Raw genomic sequence first — 17914 nt, 5'->3', positions numbered from 1 at the left:
CATGTGTGTGGATGCCATGTGCATGTGTGTGGATGCCATGTGTATGTATATGTGTAAAGGTGCTATGTTTACATGTAAGAATACATGTGTGTATGTGTGTGGATGCCATGTGTATGGGCGGCCACAGATGACAGTAGAGGGCATTATGTTTTATGACTCTAGAGTTATACGCAGCTGTGATCTGTTCAGTGTGGATGCTGGAACCAAACTTAGGTTCTCTGCAAAAGCAGCTGGCACTTGGTGTTTGTTTTTTGTTGTTTTGTTTTGTTTTGTTTTGTTTTGTTTGATAGAGCCTCTTTATGTAGTTCTGACATAGAACTCACTGTATAGACCAGGCTGGCTTCAAATTCACAGAGCTCTGCCTGCCTCTGCCTCCCAGGTGCTAGGATTAAAGGTGGGCACCTCCATGCCCAGCTAGCAAGCTCTAGTACTTCTGAGCCATCTCTCCAACTGTCATGACTTTACTTCTTATTCTTCACAAGAGATGTTAAAGACCTTGAGTTGTACAGTTGTGACCACACGTCAGACCACACGGGGCTAGAACAAACGTGTCTCCAGCCTGGATTATTCCACTTACTGTAACAAATGGTTTTTTAAACCCAAGGAATTGACTCAGTGTCTCAGAATTCTTACAACGGTACGAACAGAGCTAAAGTCATAGGAACAGCGCGTGACCCTGGGGGAGGGGGGGACTACCTCTACCCATACGCTCTCTGACTTTCAGCCTGTGCTTGAACTAACAAAAGATTGTCTAGACAACTGTATATAGATTTGATTTGTGACAAAGGAAAGAAGGGAAGACCACAGAAGGGAAGCTTATCTGGAGGGCTCATGTATACATAGTGGAGTAACAGTGAGAGAAAGGGGTGTGGCTATCAGGGGACATAAGTGTGGGAATGACAGAGACATGAGGAGAAGTGAGATTAGAGGAAGGTTAGTTAACTGATCATCTCACAACCAACTCCCCATCTCTAAGGGAAAGAATTTTCTTACAGCGCCTGGCACTGGAGGGATAGATCCCTGGGGCTCATTGCTCAGCCACTGTGGCTAAATGAGTTAGCTTCCCGCTCAGTGAGAGCCCCTGACCCAAAAAAATAAGGTAGAGAGTAGTTGAGGAGGGCACACCAACATGAACTTCAGGCCCCCACCTGCCTGTGCACACACACACACACACACACACACACACATGCACACACACAAGCATATATACATACTTATGCACTGTATTTACACACAAAAATTTTTTGTTTTCTTTGTTTTTTTGTTTTTCAAGACAGGGTTTCTCTGTGTAGCCCTGGCTGTCCTGGAACTCACTCTGTAGACCAGGCTGGCCTCGAACTCTCGAAATCAGAGATCCGCCTGCCTCTGCCTCCCAAGTGCTGGGATTAAAGGCATGCGCCACCACTGCCCGGCTTACACACAAAAATTTTAAACAATTTAAAAAAAAACAAAGGAAGAGAGTGGGTAGAGAACCACGTGACTTCAAAGGTGGCGAAGAGTATGTTAAAAGGGGCAGGCAAGGATGCTTCAGAGGAAAGGGCACTGAAGTCCGGCCCTCAAGCTTCTGGTGTTTCCTAGTGAAGGAGAGAACATCCAGGAAGAGGGGACCATGTGCTGTCAGAGCCTCTCATGTGGTCATGGGACTGCAGCAACGCTGACTATCTAGAACAGGTCACAGGATGGAATACTGGGACATATGTCCTGAAGAATGGGATAGTCGGGACCACTTAAGATTGACGAATTGTTTGTTTCTAGAGTTTCCCACATAACACATACAAACATGTGTCTGTGAGTAACTAAAACCCTAGAAGGCAAAAGCAATAGATTAGGAGGATACTCCCATCATGGAGTCTGTCCTGAGTGGCAAAAGCTTGTCAGATATCTATAGAAGAGAGAGCTGGAGGGACGGTAAGTCCTTGGCATCATTTGGAAGTATCCCCAGGACCTGCAAGGACCCCACTAATACGTCCTTTCTTCTGTCTCACAGTGCTCAGCCGAGTGTGGAACTGGAGTGAGGACACGTTCCGTGGTGTGCATGACCAACCACGTCAGCAGTCTGCCGTTGGAAGGCTGCGGGAACAACAGGCCAGCGGAGGCTACACCATGTGACAATGGGCCCTGCACAGGCAAAGTGGAGTGGTTCGCTGGCAGCTGGAGTCAGGTGGGTAGTCAGAGCTGGGTACATCTGCCATCCCCGGAAGAAGCAATGTAACAGAGGGGTTAGAAGACAGCTCCAAATCTGGCTACGCTACTAGCTGCCTGCCAAAAGCTGTAATGTTCTTGGTGGGTCATTCAGCAAGGTGCACCCTCCCTGCGTGCTCACCTAAGCACATTGTTCAGCCAACAAGATCAGTGTGCACCTACTATGTACTGTGTTAAGCACCTTGTTAAGTGTTCAGCCAAGAAGGTTCAGTGTGCACCTACTGTGTGCTCACTTGAGCACCTTGTTCAGTCAACAAGATTCAGTGTGCACCTACTGTGTGCTGAGTTAAGCACCTTGTTCCGCCAAGAAGGTTCAGTGTGCACCTACTGCGTGCTCACTTAAGCATGTGAGCTACATCAGTGAACAAAGCAAATCTCTGTGTCTCAGGGAATGAACATGAGAAGCCTGACATACAGTAAATGCAGCAGGCGGTGGCAGCTGCTGTGTCATTACTGTTAGGTGGTTTGTTAGTACTCAACAGTGTCAGAAACTGACTTTTAAAATCCCGGAGTTGGGGCCAAGCATGGTGGTTCACAACTTGAATCCCCTCACTCCGGAGGCAGAGGCAGGTGGATCTGAGTTCAAGAAGTCTGGTCTACAGAGTGAGTTCCAGGACAGTCAAGGCAACACAGAGAAACCTTGTCTTGAAAAACTAAATATATATATATATACACGGAGATAGGGGCCTGAGAGATTGGATAAAGTATTTGTCTCACAAGCACGAGGGCCTGTGTTTAGATTCCCCAGAAGCCATGTGAAAGCCGACACGGTAGCACATGTCTGTAATCCCGGTACTTCCCAGCTGAGATGGGAGAGGGAGACAGAAGAATCCATGGAGGTCTGCAAGCCAGGCAGCCTGGAATACAGCAAGAGAGCGAACAGCAAGAGACCCTGCCTCAAAGCAGAATGTGAAGGTCCTGTGCAAACTTGTGACCTCCAGACATGCAGCATGGTACATGTTTGCCTTCACTCACACACATATGCACATACATCATATACACAGATACTTGTTTGTTTGTTTATATTGGTGTGCTCAGTTTACATGTACACATGTATGCCAGAAGAGGCCATCAGATCCCTTTATAGATGGTCTTAACCACTATGTGGTTGTTGGGAATTGAACACAGGACATCTAGAAGAGAAGCCAGTGTTCTTAACCACTGAGCCATCTCACCAGCTCACCACAATTTGTTTTAAAGCTGGAAGTTTATGTTATAAGGAGCAGATACTAAACTAAAGTAACTTACAAATCACTGAGCTGATTTCCCTCCTTGTTCCAGCATTGAATATGAACCCCTGAGAAAAATCTAGAGAGCCATCCCAGTGACGGCTCTGCCATAGCCCCTATCCTACCCACCCCCACTGCCTGCCTGGATTTGAGTTCTTGGCCCTTTTAGCTCTGGCTCCCAGGGCTGGCTGCTTCTCCAAGGACTTTGGCTGAAGGTCATGATGTGCACAGTATCCAGACGCTGGCTCCGGAAGAATTTTTTAAAGTAGCTTCAAAGACAGACCTTGATAAAATTGGCCGGCCTTTCCCTGTAACTGATACAGGCCCTTTGGAAAGCAAGTTGACAGCAAAGGGCAGGAGGCAGAAAACACCATTCGTCTTTCCTCAGTCATCCCACCATGTGGATCTATTTTAAGGATGTAATCGTCAGCTGGGCATGGTGGTGCACGCCTTTAGTCCTGACCCCCTGAGACAGAGGCAGTAGATTTCAGTGAGTTCAAGGACAGCCTGGTCTACATAGTGAGTTCCAGAAGAGCCAGGAATACATCATGAGAACTTGTCTCAAAATGCATTTTTTAAAAAGCAATTATTCAAAGGGAAAAAAAAATTCTTCAACAAGAATGCTCCTGATCTCAGGATTTTATCATTTGACCTTACCCGGTAAAATATGACATGGATATCACATCTACATATGATACTGTCTCAAAAACATATAAAAACAACAATAACGACAACAATCATTAGAGTATCTAAGGTGCACATATACAGTAGCCAGTCACAGAGTATGAAAAGGCAAGACCTGGTGCTGGAGGGATGTTGGGGATGGCTGACAGTTCAGAGCACTGCTGCTCCTACTGGAGACCTGAGTTCAGTTCCTTGTACATGTGGGAGAATCACAGCCATCCTTAACTCCAGTTCCAGGGGACCCGATACCCTCTTCTGGTTCTGTGGGTTCATAATACATACATGCAGGTAAAGCCTACACACACACATTTTATATATATGTGTGTGTATATATATTTTCATATTCACGCAGGAGTGCTTCAGGTGGCAATTTGCCTAACATACATGAAGCCCCAGGTTCAGTCTTCAGCACTAATAAAATCAGCCATGTTTGTGCATGTCTGTAATTCCAGAACTTGGAAGCTAGAGGCAGAAAGATCATAAGTTCAAAATCATCTTAGGCTACATGGTTGAAGCCAGCCTAGGCTACAGGACACCCTATTATGAAAAAAATATATAATTTTATCATCTCAACTATTTAAATGAATTGGTTTTATGTAGACAGTATGGGGAAATGGTTTTTTTTTTCCTTAGACTTTTTCTACTTTGACTGATAAAATCTGTAAAATTCAGAAGATTCAGAGGACTGGGTTGGAGTATTTCCAGGGCTGTTCTCATGGGCATCCCTGGTAGATGCTGACATAACTGAACCCAGCTCCAATCTAAGGGGTTCCTGACTTGATAAGATAATTTCACTTCCCTGAGACTGTTTCCTTGTCTCAATCACAGAGGCAAATGCCAACCTCCATGGGCTGCTAGGATATATCTCTTACTTTGCTTTCCTGCTGCTATGATAAAACACTTGGACCAAAAACAAACTGGGGAGGAGAGGGTCCGTTTCTTTCGATGCTTTTCTAGGTCACCGTCCATCATCGAAGGAGGTCAGGGCAGGAGCTTAAGCAAGGCACTTCAGAAGAAGCTTACTGGCTCCCTCAGGCTCAGAGTCAGCTACCTTTCTTATAGAGCCCAGGCCCGCCTGCCTAGGGATAGTACCGCCCGCAGTGGGCTGGGTCCTCCTACATCAATTAACACTCAAGAAAATGTCCACAGGCCAATCTGATGGAGGCCACTCCTTAACTGAAGCTCGCTCTTCCCAGGTGTGTCAAGCTGACAGCCAAGGTTAGCCATCACAGAGGTATCACCCATGGCTGGCAGTGGGAAGCACTTAGTCAAACTCAGAACCGCTCGCGCTCTCTCTGTGCTTATTAATTTTTTTACCTGGCAGCTGTGCCAGGCCTCTGCCCCTGGCAGTGTGCCAAGAAGCTACACCATGGCCCACGTTCACACAGCAGACGTGGAACCATGAACAGGATGGGAGCAGTTGTGCCCGCTGCTGTGGGACTGCCAGCTCAGCAACTACAGCACTGCCCCTCTGGGGAGAAATACAGTATGGAGTGGGAAAGACTCCAAGTGGTGTGGCTGTTGTCACCCCTGCAAACATCACCGCCTCTGCCCCAGGTTGCTATCACCCACAGAAAAAAATGGATCTATCTTTGGAGTGTCGCACCGTGTCCTTGAGAACCCACTGAGACCCAGGCCCTGGCCCACCTTCTCTGAGCCTTGGTGCTGGTGCAGTCCCATGGGCGTGGCTGCAGCAGGGATCAGGTATCGGTTGCACCATCACATACAGGCCATTGCCAGTGTCTCCTTCATCTGCATCTGCCTTATTTTCTCAGACAAGTTCTCCCTGTAACCCTGGAGCTCACTAGTTGACTAGCCTTGGCTGACCAGTGAGCCTCCAGGGTCCTCCAGTCTCTGCCTCCCAACACTAAAAGCCACACTCGCTTTTGACATGGGTACTCAGGATCTGAACTAGGGTCTTCTAGGTTATTCGGCGGACATTTTGCCTACAGCCTCTGTATTCCCTATCAACAGTGGGTTTTACCAGTGCCTCTGCCAGCTTTTTTTTTCTGAGCCTTGGTGTTTTGCCTGCAGCTGTGACTAAGGGTGTCAGAACCCCTCTGACTGGAGTTACAGAGAGTTGTGAGATGCCATGTAGGTGCTGGGAATTGAACCTGGGTCCTATGGAAGAATAGCCAGTGCTCTCAACCACTGAGCCATCTCTCCAGCCCCATTTTCCATTCTTGTATCCTCTGTCTTGCTCTTTCTCATATGCCTCTGTGGAGAAATTAAGGATGTCCCTCCATGAGTGTGGTTTTTGTCCCCCTTTGTGTCATGTGACACCCATCTGTCTCTGCTTCTTCTCCAGTGTTCTGTCGAGTGTGGCAGCGGGACACAGCAGAGGGAGGTGATCTGTGTTAGGAAGAATGAAGACACCTTTGAAGTGCTAGACCCTTATGAGTGTTCCTTCCTGGAGAAGCCCCCGAGCCAGCAGGCCTGCCACCTCAAGCCTTGTGGAGCTAAATGGTTTAGCACAGAATGGAGCATGGTAAGTCACAGTGGTCCCTAGATGACTCTGGGGAGACTCCTGGGCCCAGCATGGTAAGTCACAATGGTCCCTAGATGACTCTGGGGAGGCTCCTGGGCCCATCCCATGAAGAGATGCTGTATTCCTTGTGGGGAAAGGATTCCTGAGGTCCCACCCCTCTCTGAGGAGCTGTTCTCAGTTAAGGGTTGCCAGGGGAGGGGCACTCACTTCCTTCTATCTAGTCACTGATAAATTTCCCCCCACCATGTTCATGCAAGCAACCCTGATTAAAGTGGGTCACAAACAAACACGCGAACCAGACATGAAAATAGGAAGGGGACCTGTTGAGAGGAAAGGGGTCCGTGGAAGTAGGAAGGGCTGAGTAAAGGTAGGAAGGGATGAAAATAACTAAACATTTTCAAAACAATAAGGAGACATTCAAGACCATCCTCAGCTACATTGGGAGCTGAGGCTAGCCTGGTCTACATGAGACCCTGCCTCCAAAAACAATAATATTTTTGTTTTAAATATTTTAATTAATTTAAAAAAATTTAAATTAATAAAAATGAAGTAACAGTGAGAAGGCCCAGCACATAAAGGCACTTAGCTGCCTGAAGACCTGAGTTCTATCTCTGGGACTCACATGGTGAAAAGGCAGAACCATGGTGGAAGGCAGAACCAACTCCCACAAGTTGTTCTCTGACCTCTACACATAGGCCATGGAACCTGCAAACACACATAATACATGTAATTAAAAAGAAATAATCACGGCAGCTGTGGTAGCCCTCACCTTTAATCCCTGCACTCGGGAGACAGGCTGATCTCCATGAGTTCCAGGCCAGCTTGGTCTACAGAGTGAACTCCAAGCCAAGTCAGGGCTGCACAGTGAGATCCTGTCTCAAAGAAAATTTGTTTTAATTTTTAAACATTAAAAATAAACAAGTATAAGGTGACGGAAGGGAGACCTGCAGGCTTAGATTAAGAATTATAACTACAGTGTATAACTGAGATACAGATCCTAGTTTTCATTATTATTATTTTAATTTCGTGTTTTCTTTTATCTTATGTGTATGGGTGTTTGCCTGCATATATGGCTGTGTACTGCCTCCATGCAGAGGAGAGAGCATCAGCTCTCCTGGGGCTGGAGCTCCAGACTGTTGTGAGCCACCATGCGGGGACTCAGGAGTTGAACTCAGGTCCTCTGGAAGAACAGCAGTGCTCTTAATCTCTGAGCCATCTCTCCAGCCCCTGTTTTGTTTAGTTTTTTTTTTTTAATAATACTTCGTATTTATCATTTGGAAATGTCTTACACTTAGGCAATACATTCCATGCCTACCCGTGTCTGGCTTTCCTCCACCCTGACCCTGATTTAAAAAAAAAAACAAAAAAACTATTTTTAAAATCTGAAAGATTCACCAATTTTTTTTAAAACGAGACTAGAAATAGTAGATGCATAAGTATGAAGACGATAAGGCACAGCAGTGGTCCGTTTCTAAGGCTCCTTCCTTTTGGAGCCATAAAATATTATGGAAGGTGTGGTGGGAGACTAGAATTCACTCAAAACAGTGCAAGCAAGGAGTGGGCGTGGGAGGGGGGCAGACAGGACCCGGGTAGCCAACCTGCTAGGTGTCGCGTGGATGTATGTTTTAGTGCTTATTTTCCCTTTTAGGGGATGTTTGAGTTTCCCCTGATTATCCTCCCTGGTGCAAGGACCTAACAGGCTGCTGAGAAGTCTGACGCTTTCTCTCTGTTTGCCCCACAGTGCTCCAAGAGCTGTCAGGGCGGATTCCGGGTACGGGAAGTTCGGTGCCTGTCAGATGACATGACCCCAGGTAGCCTCTGCGACCCCCAGTTGAAACCAGAAGAGAGAGAATCTTGTAACCCTCAGGACTGTGTCCCTGAAGTTGGTGAGTTTGGGGCTCCCCCCTGAAGAGAAACAAGCCTCCTCTTGCTCTGTCAACTTATCCAGGGTGAAATGGCTGAGCCGGTTCTCTGGGATCGTGTGCACAGCCACAGCAGTGTGTCTGGGGGTAGGGGTGCAACGGTTGGGGGTCAGGATGCTTTGATGTTATAATTTCATAGTTTAAGACTATTACACACTGAGATGTCCTCTGTGTCTCATAATGTGTGCTACTGGTTTGGACATTTTGTTTGTTTGTTTGTTTGTTTGTTTGTTTCGAGACAGGGTTTTTCTGTGTAGCCCTGGCTGTCCTGGAACACACTCTATAGACCAGGCTGGTCTCGAACTCAGAAATCCACCTGCCTCTGCCTCCCAAGTGCTGGGATTAAAGGCGTGCACCACCACTGTCCGGCTTGGTTTGGACATTTTTAACTTTAGCTTTGAGAATCATTTAAAGACACATAGATGATTATCAAGATTTACTTATATATTCCAGTCTGTTAACCTTACAATTTCCTTTTCTTCCTCTTTATTGGATTTTATGTTGGAAATGACATAGGTTTTCCTCCCTTGAGAAGATACCATAGCTAAGTCTGGAAGATGAAACCAGAGTAGTTTTTAAAGAAAAATCATAGACCGGGGCTGAATGTCAGAATGAATCACAAAGCCCTGGGTTTGATCCTAGCGCCACATAAACCAGGCATGGTGGTGAGTGCCGGTGATTGCAGCACTCCAGGGCTGAGGCAGGAGAATCAGAAGTTCTCAAGATCAGCATCTTCCAATACCAAGCTCAAGGCCAGTCAGGGACACATAAAACTCAATTCAGAACAAAGCCCTCTCGCATCTTATTAGTGAGAATCGTTTGGACAAGTGTGTGCTGGCTGAGAGATGAGTCCCGAGAATACACAAACTGGTTATGGCAGCCACGCCTTGCTTCGAAGTCTGTACAGTCAATGCCAAGGATCTGGCAGTTTTATCCGTCTTTAATTACCCATGTCTGCGTGCCTGAGACGACTTTCTTTTTCAGTGTTGTGTTTTAAATGCAACCTTTTCAAAAGCGATTCGAGGAACAATTAATGATCCAAATTTAAATCACTTCAACTGTGTGGTGTTGCCAAGACAAATAAGTAAATAGCTTGTGTGCACAACCCAGACACGGGAATTCTATCAATATTTATTTTGAAGCCTCCTGCCTACAGAGTCCTTCATACTAATTGTAGCATATTTTCCTAGGATGTGTTTCAAGTATTTTCTTATGTCTCTTCTTCCTTACCCTCTCCCTTCTTTATTTATTTAAGCTGGTGTCTGTCACTGGCCTGTGCTTGGCTGATGTAGGCTGGCTTGCAGGAAACTTCAGCGATCTCCCTGTCCCATTCTCCCAGCCCAGGATTACAAGCTACGCTACATGCACAGTTCTTCCATGTGGGTCCTGAGACTCAAACTTGGGTCCTCACACCTACACGGTAGCACCTGAGCCTTCTTCCCAGCCCTCTCGTGATATCAGTCAAAATCCATACAGGATCTTTTAAATTGGATATATCAAATATGTATCGGATATATCAAATTGATTATATCGAATAACAGCAAAGACTATCCAGGGAAGTTTTGAGGATAACAGCGTTAAGGGACTTAGTCTGCCACAAACAAAGGCATGCCAGCACAAGGAGAGGTGAACAGGTAAAAGCAAACAACAGGAAGTTTCCAAATAAACCAAGGATGCTTGGTACTTGGTGGAGTTAGCACAGGAGCCTGAGGAAAGGGTGTGCTGTCAAATGATAATAAAATAGTTCCTATACGCTTACATATATGGAAAAACAGCAATATTGAATCCCTGCCTCTCAATACACACGTGTGCTTGTGAGCGTGCATACACACACTCTTACACACTCACACACACACACACAATCACCACCACCTTCACCAATTCCTGAAGAATTAAGGAAATAAATATAATCAGAAAATTTAAACTTTAAGGAAAGACTTGGGAGGGGGGGATGTTTTATCTTAAGAGTAGGGAAGAATTTCTTAAATGAAAACCCCAGAGTGGTTACAAGGGAAACCACTACGATGCCAATAACATTACAACATCAAGTGTCTGCTGATCACATGGCATCATAAAAGCTGTGTCAAGAGGAGCTACAAGTGTAGAGAGATGCTAGCAACACGGCAACCGGTGAAGACCAGATCTATGGCGTAGACAGAACTTGTGAGTTCCCAGGCAAAAGGAGAGCTGTCCGCAGCAAAGGGGGGCCTGAGCAGCAAACACTGATACAATGTGTTCACCTCACAGGAAGAGTTTAGCATTCACTAGACAAACACAAATACAGCCCACGGTGGGGGACAGTTCTGCTGACCTGGGGGTGCTCTTCAGCTACAGAGTGCTTGCCTAGCATGTACAGTGCCCTGGGATTGATTGCCAGCACAGCATAAACCATGTATGGTGGTACCCAGCACTGGAGATGGAGGCAGGAGGATTAGGACTTCTCATTCTCCAGGATCAAGGCCAGCTGAAGCTACATGACACCCTGTCTTCTTCCCACTGCCCTGCCATCCCCCACCAACCCCCAAAATGGAATTCCGCTGTTCTGCCAAGAGAAATACAAATAGCTTCCCATAGTTTGGAGGGCAGCCATCACATCGAGTAAGGCTGGATGTGTTTTAAAACTCAGAAAGAACACTTAAAAATTCACTTAAAAGAGCACTATTTATAACAGGAAAAAAAATGGAAAGAAACGTCCACCAATGGGAAATGCATACATCATATATTCACGTGGCTACCCTCTCTAGTGATAGAAACAGATGCATAAATTCAATTCCAAAAAAAGTGGCTAGGAGCTATGTGAATATTTACATTTTCTTAAATTTAGGTGTCACGGTGGTTGGTTAAAGAGAAATGGGAGATGGAGAGAGGGCTCAGTGGTTAAGAGCACTGGCTGCTCTTCCAGAGGACCTGAGTTCGATTCCCAGCAACTACGTGGTGGCTCACAACCATCTGTAATGAGATCCTAACTCTGGAATGTAGGTGTACATGCAGATAGAGCACTCTACAGTAGATAGATAGACAGACAGATAGACAGACAGATAGATAGGCAGATAGATAGATAGATAGATCTTTTTTAAAAATAAACAAACTATCACAGGGGCCAGGGGAGGTAGCTCAGTGGGTAAAGTACTTGCTGTACAAGCGGGAGGACCTGAGTTCAGACCCGCAGTACCCTCATAATAGCTGGGTGACCCCAGCCCTGGGGAAGGGGAGACAGGGAGCTGGCTAACCTGACTAGCCAATCAGTGAGGTCCTGGTTCAGTGACGAGAAATCTAGGTGGAGGAGGAAGGCTGAGCGGAGACTAAGGAGCTGTATATGTTATCTGTGGTGGCTGAGGAGGAGCCACTTTCTTTGGTGGTGTAGCCACTATAAGCTACCCATGCTCAGGTAAATCACCCCACACCCATGCACACAGCACCAGCTAAACTTACTTTAACAAGAATTAAAAAATGGCGCATCGTCCTCTCCTTGCCTCTCTCTGGGAGGAAACCCTCATCTGGTGTTTGTCATCCCTGTCCAGTATCTTCATCATGGTCACTATTATTATTTGTTTGAGACGGGGTCTTACTATGCTACCCTGGCTGACCTTGAACTCCTGAAATTCAAATTTCGGCCTCTCAAGTGCTGGGATTACAGACATGCCCACTATCCCTGGACACATATATTCTCTCCCTCTCTCCCTCCCCCACCCCCCATCTGTCTGTCTGTCTGTCTGTCTGTCTGTCTCTGTCTCTCCCCCCATTCCTCCCTCTGTCTCTGCCCACACGCATGAGCATATATGTGGAGGCCAGAGTCATTGGCTGTCTTCCAAATCCGCTCTTCACCTTATTTCTCAAATGTCTTTTTCCTTTATCATTCTTTGACAGGCTCATATACATATTTAATATTTGGAGGTCACTTTTATATCCCTCATTATCCTCTCTCAACGCCTTCCTATTTCTACTGAGCCCTAACAAGGCCCCTCCCTGACATCTCTGACATCCTACGCTGGTTTCTGCGTGTTTTCACACAGACTCATACAGACACACCTAGACCCATACATACATACATACATACATACATACATACATACAAACAAATACATGTACCCCACATATATACATATACACATCCATACACCCCCACATACATCCATACACACACACACACAAACACACACACACACACAGGAACAGGGCCCATGTGAAGTGCTGTGTCTTCTCTCTTCCTGCTGGTCCTGGCTGCCTCTTGGGCTCAGGAATCTCTTCTGTTCTCTTCCACCGTAGATGAAAACTGCAAGGACAAGTACTACAACTGCAACGTGGTGGTCCAGGCGCGCCTCTGTGTCTACAACTACTACAAGACCGCCTGCTGTGCCTCTTGCACCCGAGTGGCCAACAGACACACAGGCTTTCTGGGGAGCCGATAACACTCCTGCCCTCCTGGGGTTACAACCAGTGCACCTGGCTGGTTGTTGCTCCACCGGGACCCCATTCTCACCTTCATAAAGCGTACCACATGGTACCCAGGATTAGAAAGCCATGGCTGTCCCTTTGAGCATTGCCCTATCCTGATGACGACCTTCCTTGGGTCCTGGTACCTGCTGATGATGCCTTCTGAAAATCAAGCATACAGCTCTCATCCCAACTCCAGGCCTGCTGCCATCCAAGGCAGCTGGACCACTGACCAAGCACAGCCTCCTTCCTGGTACTACTGGCCTGTCCAAAAATAGAACGCCCTTGGAAAGTCAAGAGAGGGCAGCACCCCATCCTGCGGCACCGACAAACCTTGCTGAGACCTGTGCACCTCTGTTACCTCAGCCCAGCTGTGTCCAATGCCATTCTTAAAGACAATGGACAGTTTCCTGCCCCGGGAACAGAGGTATCTCACCATAGAGTGCTTTCTTGTTTAGCAGGTACACACATTCTCAGACGTTAGCTCCCTGGAGGCTGCAGTGTCCCAGAATGGGAGGCAAGGGGGTGAATATGTGCTCCCACTTTACTAGCAAGGAGACTGAGGATCTACTAGGGTGACTGAGCTGTTGTTTGGGGACAAGGCTAAGTGCCTACCCCAGATGGTTTAGCACAAGCCTCACCCCACAGCACCTCCGGTGACCAGTCTGGGCTCTGGTCAGGACCTAGAGTCTGAAAGACAAATAGGGACTTCCTGTCTGACCAGGAAGCCAAGAAGTTTCTCATTCTATGAACATCCCAGGCTTCTGAGACCCTTCCTCTGTCCCCAAGTGCTGCCTCAAATGAGCGCTTAGTTCGTTCAAGATGTCCGCACCCCTGACCCCCTTCCCTCGGCCACAACTCGTACTGACAGGACTCTGGTGTTTGCTAAGTTCCGTTCTCAACAGAACTGTCCCGAGAGACAAGCTACTCTGGAGCTGGAGCAAACTCCCAAATCCCACGGGCTCTTCTCTCTCTCCTGGGTTCTTCCAGGGGAAAGCCAAGCCAGTTATCCCAACAACATCATATTGCAATAGAAAGGGCCTTATTCGAGACCAGTTTTAGTGCTGCAGATCTGGGAAAAGAAGTTAGGAAGCCCTCCGTATCTCTGCTGAGTCACTCTGCCCAGCTGTAATTCCAGAGGCCCCAGGCCTAAAGGGACACAGTGTTTATTGAAAGATGAACCATCTTGGGATGCCGTGGTTGGGGGAGGGGGGGGACAATTAAGAGAATTTTTTTTTCTTAAAAATTGTAAACTTACAGAAATGATTTTGGGTTCTGGGCATGTTTCCCTTAAAGAAAGCACATACCCCGAGTACAGGATCCCTCCATGAACCAGCCTGCACTGTGACCACTCACAGCTGTGAGGATGGTATAACCTGTCTGGTCTGATGCTCTCTGTCAGGATCCCGATGGCCTTGGCCTTCTGTGAGTATCCTCCCAGCATCTGTTCCCATCAGCACGCAGCCCCACCTCTCCTGTGGGACAGGAGATACACAGCCCAGCAGAGACCGCACAGAGAGAAAGCCATGCTAAGCGCAGAGAGAAGCCACCGCGCATGCGCAGCTTCTGTCCAGTTCCCTGCCAGTCGCTGTCGGTGCGTTCTCCGGCTTGTCCCGGGCAGTTTTCTCTCTATGCAGCCATTCTCAGATCTTGCTGGACAAGCCAGACATCTGAAGGATTCCCTGGAAGATGTTTGTGTACATGTCGGAGGGTAAGGCGGGCGTGATCTGTGGGTAAAATGAAGGCTGGCATTAGCTCCATGGAAGGAAAGTGTTCTAGCCATCAAAGCCACCCCACAACGGGTGGTCACAGGGCCTACAGGACTGCTCTGCAGAGAGTGAGCACTCTGGTCCTTCCAACCCACAAGTTCTCAGGGCTGGGCTGGGTTGGTGAGGGCTTTGTCTATCCTATGTCTCAGATGTCACCTCACAGTTCTTAGCAAGGACAATGATCCTCCTGTGGTAAGTGTAGGTCAGAGAAAATGGGGCAGGCCCTGTTCTTCAGGCAGACACCAAACAAAACAACAACAAAACTAGAAAACACCTCATCTGAGTTCAGTGGATTTTTCCAGGAAAATGAGCTGTCCCCGGGAGTTCAGTCCCTTTAGAAGGTTGCAGAGTTTTAGAATGGGGTCGATTTTGTTTAGAAAGCCAACCTTGCATCCTTTCATCCCCTGCACGGCCTCCTTCCTGCACAGTGTGGGCAGTGGGGCCTTTGCCTCCCCAGTGATCCTCAGGGATGGATGCTCGGCCCTGCAGATGGTTCTTTATCTACCACCTCCTTCTCGGGCCTCTCCATTCCCTTCTTTGGCTGTGATGCGAAACTGAAACTTATATTTCAATATTGATTTTCTTCTGGTGTGCCATCGTGAGCTCTGAATGAAAAATTGGGTAAATTAAAGCTACTGTGTAGCCTTTCTCAACAAAAGTCAACAAAGCCCTAGATGAAAAGCATATGCTGTCTCTCACTGGAAAAAAACCTTCCTTATAGCCTCTGTTGGGTCTCTGTTTGTTTTCCTCTCAGGGCCGGGTGGGAATATGCTATCCGGCCGCTAGAGGGAGCAGTTCCCTGCTTGTAGCCGTGCTCAGACTAGCGAGAAGCCAGGGGAGCTTGGCAGCCCAGGATTTCTGTTTCTCCTTCCCTCCTTGCTTTTAGCACGCATATTTGTTCTCTACTCGTTCACACCCAACCTTCTCTTTTTAAAAGGTGGCTTTCTAAAGGGCTGAGAAACGGGAGGTGCTAGATTAATTTGTTGTGTGGTATGGAGAAATCTGGATATTACTAGCACCTGCCCAAGATAGCCTCGGTTTATTAATAGCTGTCTTAGCATTGACACTATAGAGTTGTCCTATATAAATATAAGGAATAAAATGAAACAAGACGACATCACAACAGGGTGAATGATCTGTCAAGCCTGCAGGTGGAGGCCAGATCCTTGCCAGATAAAACATTTTACACATAGCTTAGATGTCTTAGAAGAAAGCTGGCTGATGCCCCGAGCTTGGATACCCAACAGCTAGGATAAGAGGGAACTGAAAAGATGTTTTAAAACCCTGGAGAGAAGGCCTTATTTAGTTTACTGGGAGGTGGTGGGAGCCCTACCTTTAGATTAAAAGAATAACTATACAGTTGAATGGTGATAGAAAGGGAGGAATTTCAGCTAAGTTCAAAATGGATCAAAGAGTGAGAGGAAGTCTCAGAATATAAAGGACCCCTGGACTAGCGAGTTAACTCAGTCAGCAAACCACTGAAGAACTGAGTTCGAGTCTCAGAACCCACATGCAAAAAGCCAAGTGTGTTGGTACTCACTTGCAATCACAGCACTAGGGAGGCAGAGACAGGAGGACCCCTGGGGCTCACTAGCTGGCCAGCCCAGCCTACTTGGTAAGTTCCAGGCCAGGGAGAAACCAATATCTCAAAAAAAACATGGTGGATGGCCTCTGAAGAACAAAAGTTGTCCTCTGACCTCCACATGAACAAACATATATGCATGTGTGTATAAGCCGTTCCACAAGCCACCAAGGCCACAGAGACAACATGGCTGAGAGTAGAGCTGGTGTCTGTAGGAAGACTACTGCTCACAGGGAATGTTTAGATGGGGGTTTCCAGTCCTGACAGAGAGAGCAGCCTGCTGGAGACAGTGCGAGGGACTTCTGTGGTGAGATATCTGAGGAAGGGACACCATGAGAGCCCTCTGAGGAGTCGGAGGGAGAAGGCTCGGTGAAACTGGTTGGCTCTTACAGAATAACGAACTTTCTGCAAGCCGGAACCTTCTACGGTGCAGGGATCCTGGAGACAGTAACTCTCCATAGAAGTGGCAGCTGAGACCAGATCCTGTGTCAGGATGTGGGAAGGAGCTCTCCAAAATGGAACAGCTCCGAGGGACTCATTCATGTCGTTCCTAACTGCTACTCCCTTGTCTCCGTTTGAAACCCATGAGTGCCTCTTCCTGTAGGCTGCCTGTGCCCTCATATGGCAGCCACTAGCAATCTGGGCAGAGCCATCTTCCCATCTCTGCTTCACAGAGGAGCAAACAGACACAGGGGCAGCTAATCGCTTGCCTGAGGACACAACACTCCACTGAGGCAGCCTTGACTAGCCTGGGCTATTTGTTTCCAATCTCTTGTAAGAACACTTTGCCTTCCCTAGGGACCCCTTGCTGACAAAGAGCAACAGCTTCCTAACCCCACCCCATCCTTTGTGCTCTGAGTCTTTGTTCTGTTGGGATCCAAACTGTGCTGTGGAAAGTGGCCTCTCAGCCCCTGGCCTCAGGGAGACAAAAGTCCATTCTGTTATACCCACTAACTCCCACCTTCCTGGGCCTCCCCAAGCCCCCCACCATCCACCCAACGTAAGGACATCCTTTGCTATAACTTATTATTTTGTTCTCTGTAAATACAAGATGTTTAAAGGAAATATGTATTCTGAACTATATCTGCAGAGTGGACTGCAACGCCAGACTAGTTCTGTCATTTAGACTGTGTTCATTGTAAAGGAAACTAATAGGTATTTATTTACATATGCCATCCACATTTGCATAAAATTGTTTGATTGGTAAAGCCAGCTTCCTGGTACATTGCTGCACCCCAGTGTCTTATTCCTTACAGCTGTTTATATAGTGATTGGCCAAACTTTTAGGGGTTTAAAATCAAATATAACTAACTCTGCTTTTGATGTATTCAGGGGCTCTCCTCACTGGTATTGTACCTGACTAAGCCTGCCACCTTTCTGTCTTAAATATTATAATTTCTCATATGATCTGCCCTCTCCTCACACGCAGACACTGGGAGAAGGAAAGGTAACTGGTCTTTCTCATCCTTTCCTTCTCAGTGTGGCCTGCCGTTAGCTTCACCTGCCTCACTGCTCAGGTCAGAGCTGTGGACGGCTTGGGCTGAGGGGATGGGAGAGACTTGGAGACACACAGCGGCGTTCTCAGCTCTGGTGATAGCCCCAGG

General features: G+C 47.2%; 1 protein-coding gene across 1 annotated transcript in view; it reads left to right on the top strand.

The window, feature by feature from the left end:
- Thsd4 (thrombospondin type 1 domain containing 4) overlaps positions 1-13477 on the top strand; it is a 533316-nt gene extending 519839 nt beyond the window's left edge. Inside the window, exons 14-17 of the mRNA XM_028774578.1 lie at positions 1988-2161; positions 6424-6603; positions 8345-8489; positions 12792-13477. Of these exons, the coding sequence (XP_028630411.1) occupies positions 1988-2161; positions 6424-6603; positions 8345-8489; positions 12792-12934 (642 nt within the window). The 3' untranslated portion in view covers positions 12935-13477. The remainder of the gene's footprint in view (positions 1-1987; positions 2162-6423; positions 6604-8344; positions 8490-12791) is intronic.
- The last annotated feature ends 4437 nt before the right edge of the window (positions 13478-17914 follow it).

This window comes from Grammomys surdaster, unplaced genomic scaffold, assembly GCF_004785775.1.
Source record: "Grammomys surdaster isolate TR1022 unplaced genomic scaffold, NIH_TR_1.0 241, whole genome shotgun sequence".
Taxonomy (NCBI): domain Eukaryota; kingdom Metazoa; phylum Chordata; class Mammalia; order Rodentia; family Muridae; genus Grammomys; species Grammomys surdaster.
The sequence above is the reverse complement of the archived record's forward strand: the minus strand, read 5'-3'. Positions and strand labels throughout refer to the sequence as shown.